The sequence below is a fragment of the Lolium rigidum genome, chromosome 6 (genome assembly GCF_022539505.1).
Source record: "Lolium rigidum isolate FL_2022 chromosome 6, APGP_CSIRO_Lrig_0.1, whole genome shotgun sequence".
Taxonomy (NCBI): domain Eukaryota; kingdom Viridiplantae; phylum Streptophyta; class Magnoliopsida; order Poales; family Poaceae; genus Lolium; species Lolium rigidum.
In genome coordinates, this window is record NC_061513.1 from 278,115,253 (window position 1) to 278,118,325 (window position 3,073).

The 3,073-nt window shown below is 52.8% G+C and overlaps 1 protein-coding gene across 1 annotated transcript; it reads right to left on the minus strand.

Annotated features, from left to right (window-relative positions):
- Positions 1-231: 231 nt before the first annotated feature.
- Positions 232-881, minus strand: LOC124664192 (germin-like protein 8-14). Its single transcript, XM_047201771.1, has one exon. The coding sequence runs from the start codon at positions 868-870 to the stop codon at positions 232-234; it is 639 nt and encodes a 212-aa protein (XP_047057727.1). The 5' UTR covers positions 871-881.
- Between the last annotated feature and the right edge of the window lie 2,192 nt (positions 882-3,073).

The window sequence follows — 3,073 nt, forward strand, 5'->3', positions numbered from 1 at the left end:
ACAAAACAACCAGTGTTGTCGTTACGATAAATTACAATTTTAGTTAAGAAAACTATTGAGCCATTGTCTGAAATGAAATCAAAACAAGGAGGAATGAAGCACAACTTTGAAAGAACTATTAATTGAAGAATTCGTATGCATGCCAGGCGCATGCACATAATCAATTTATTAATAATTCGACACGCGCCACCACATAGACAATTAGTAACCTTTATGTAAACATGGTAATATTTAGGCGGTGCCGCCGAGCATCATCTTAAAGTTCTTGACCTGCGCATCGTTCAAGAAGGTCGGCTTCTTGACGACGTCGGAGGGCAGGTTGTTGCCAAAGACCGCGAAGGCGATGAATTGGAGACCAGGGTTGGGTCCGCTGAAGGCGACGAGCAAGACGGCGGGCGAGGCGCCGATGTTGTACTGGTAGTGGAGCAGGCCCTGGGGGAAGACCATGATGTCGCCCTTGTTGAGTGTCTTGGTGTAGACGGTGTTGGAGTCAGAGCTGATGAATGCGGCGACGATGGTGCCCTCCGTGACGAAGATGAGCTCGGTGGCGGCCGGGTGGGTGTGCGGCGGCACGACACCTCCCACGCCTATATCGACCCTGGCGGCTGAGATGCCCAGGCCATTGACCCCGGGGAACTGATTGACGGAGGCCGGCGTGAAAGTGGCCTTGAAGAGGTTGTTGGTGTTGCCGGCGACGGCAAGACCGTTGTAGTAGAAGTCATCGGCACTGACGTGGGCCTTGCATGAGTATCCCGCCGGCGTGTCACCGCGGGGCAGGTCAGCGACGCAGAAGTCCTGGGTTAGGGCCATGGCGGAGAAGGGCAAGATGAGGAAGGAAAGGATCACAGGGATCAGCATTGCGTTGGCCATGGCTTGCTACTGCTGTGTGCTTCAGGTTTGCTACGTTTTGTGTGTGCTCTTGTGGCGTTTATATAGGAGAGGCGACGCTCGAGGTGGAACAATGTAACTTGTGCGATATTTGGCGATGCATGGCACTGCCCGGGTATTTTCGATGTCCACCCGCGCGCGCGCGTCATGATGGCGGACTTGATCCGGCTGTAGGCGGAACACGAACTCAGCGCGCGCAGACGTACGCAAGAAGGATCGATTCCATGCAAAAGACGTACTGTACGTGCACAAGTCGGCAGCAGTAATGTGTGTAGTCTGGGTGCAAGAGACGTACTGTACGTGCACAAGTTGTTTGACTCGCCTTTCTTAAAAATAATAAAAACGTATCTAAACAAGCACTGAAGCACAAGTGTGGTATTATACTGCTGGACCAAATACGTACGCGCGAGTGCAGTGCAACTAGAGAAAAAGATTTCTACTTTATATGAGCTACGTCAACAAAAGAGATACTAACCAAAATATAATCAACTCGCCGATAGATCTAGAGTTTGATGGAGCTCCAACGTATTCTTTGTCGATTTTATAGGAGGAAAAAGTAACATCGGAATGAGATATATGCGGTAGGAGCGAAGAAACAAATCATCCAAGGAGCATTGTTTTTTTTTTGAGAATTTCTCTGCATTCATATCACGGAAAGATACAAAGTTGTTGACCCTTACAAGCACAGAGAAACACAAATACAAATGACCAAACACACCTAGAACACCCTAAGACCACCATAGCCCATGAAGATCTCCGGAGCCCTGTGTCATCATCCCATAAACTTGAAAGAAGACCCCTGCAGAAAGAACTACAACCAAGCGCAAGCAGTCGTCATCTTCGACCACGGTGCAATTGCCACCACGCTGCTTCCTCCTTCCTTGACACCAGTGCCGAGAAGGCATGGACACCAATCCAACACGCCTGCAGCAGCCGTCGCCATCTTTGGCTTTGAGTACCGCGAAAAGTGTCCCTTCCGGAAGGAAGGGAACTCGAGTCAACCGACCGGTCCGAGCACCGCGGCCGGGCCATCCGCCCGGGCAAACCGGGAACTCCCTCCGGCATCGGCGCCAAGGAGGAAGAAAAACAGCGGCGAAGCAAATCATGCCGACAAGGAGGAAGAAGGGTCTTTCTCCCGACCATCTGGCCGATTTTGGCGTCGCCACGTCGGACCGCCTCCTCCCCTCGCCACCAAGGCCGGCCAGAAGTAGCTGCAAGACGTGATAGCCGCAGGCCACCAGAAGAACACAAACCCTAAAAAGGAAGACAGTGGTGCCATCTCCTTCCTCTCCCTCGCCACCACGGCCGGCCGAGGAGAAGGCAACAACATCGGCACTCCTCCGACTCCGCAACGTACTCCGCAAACTCCACGGCATGGTCGAAATTCGACCGTGCCCGGGAATCCACCCTCCCCGATCCGCGGATCCGAGAGGAAACCGAGCCGGCGGCTCGCCGGCGCCGCCACAAGTGGCCTTGCCGAGATGGGGATCGAGCTCCAGCATCCTTATTCCGACGCGACGTCGCCTCCACCATCTAGACGCCGTCCCAGAGCACCACGCGAAGACTAGGCCGGGCGCTTCCCGGCGCAGCAGAGGAGGAGCCCCCGCCGCCGCCACGCCACCGGGGCTTTGCCCGGCAGCGCCACCGGCGGTGGCGGCGGGAGGAGGGGGTGCGGTGGGTGTGGCGGCTAGGGTTGGGGTCGTGGGTTGTCACAGGAGTTGGGGTAACTAGCCATTTGCCTCTTTCGGTCCAAGGAGCATTGTTAGAATCGGGAACGTATCAGGTGAAAATGAGATAGATCCTGAAAATCTGAAAATTTCTGTTTCTAGCCATTGGATGGTGTTCTAAGGGCCAGATTTGAGTCTTCATCCTCCCACCTACCACTTGCTGCACGTTTTCTGGATAGCCCCCGTGACTTGGAATAGTACGAATTCCTAGACGTTCGTAGTTGCTCAGAGTGACGAACAAATGGGACTATATCGTGTAGATTTGGACTTGGAACTACATTCCCACATCAAAAACACAGTCTGGAATGGGGCAGCACTGTCGATTAGAGATCTGAATAAACTCGAAATGAAGAAAAGGGAATCGAAGACATATGTTTCCAAGAATATTTGCCAAGATCTGGTCTCCTTGTTGACGAATCTGTGTAATAGTCCATGCAAAATCAAATTAGTGGTGACGT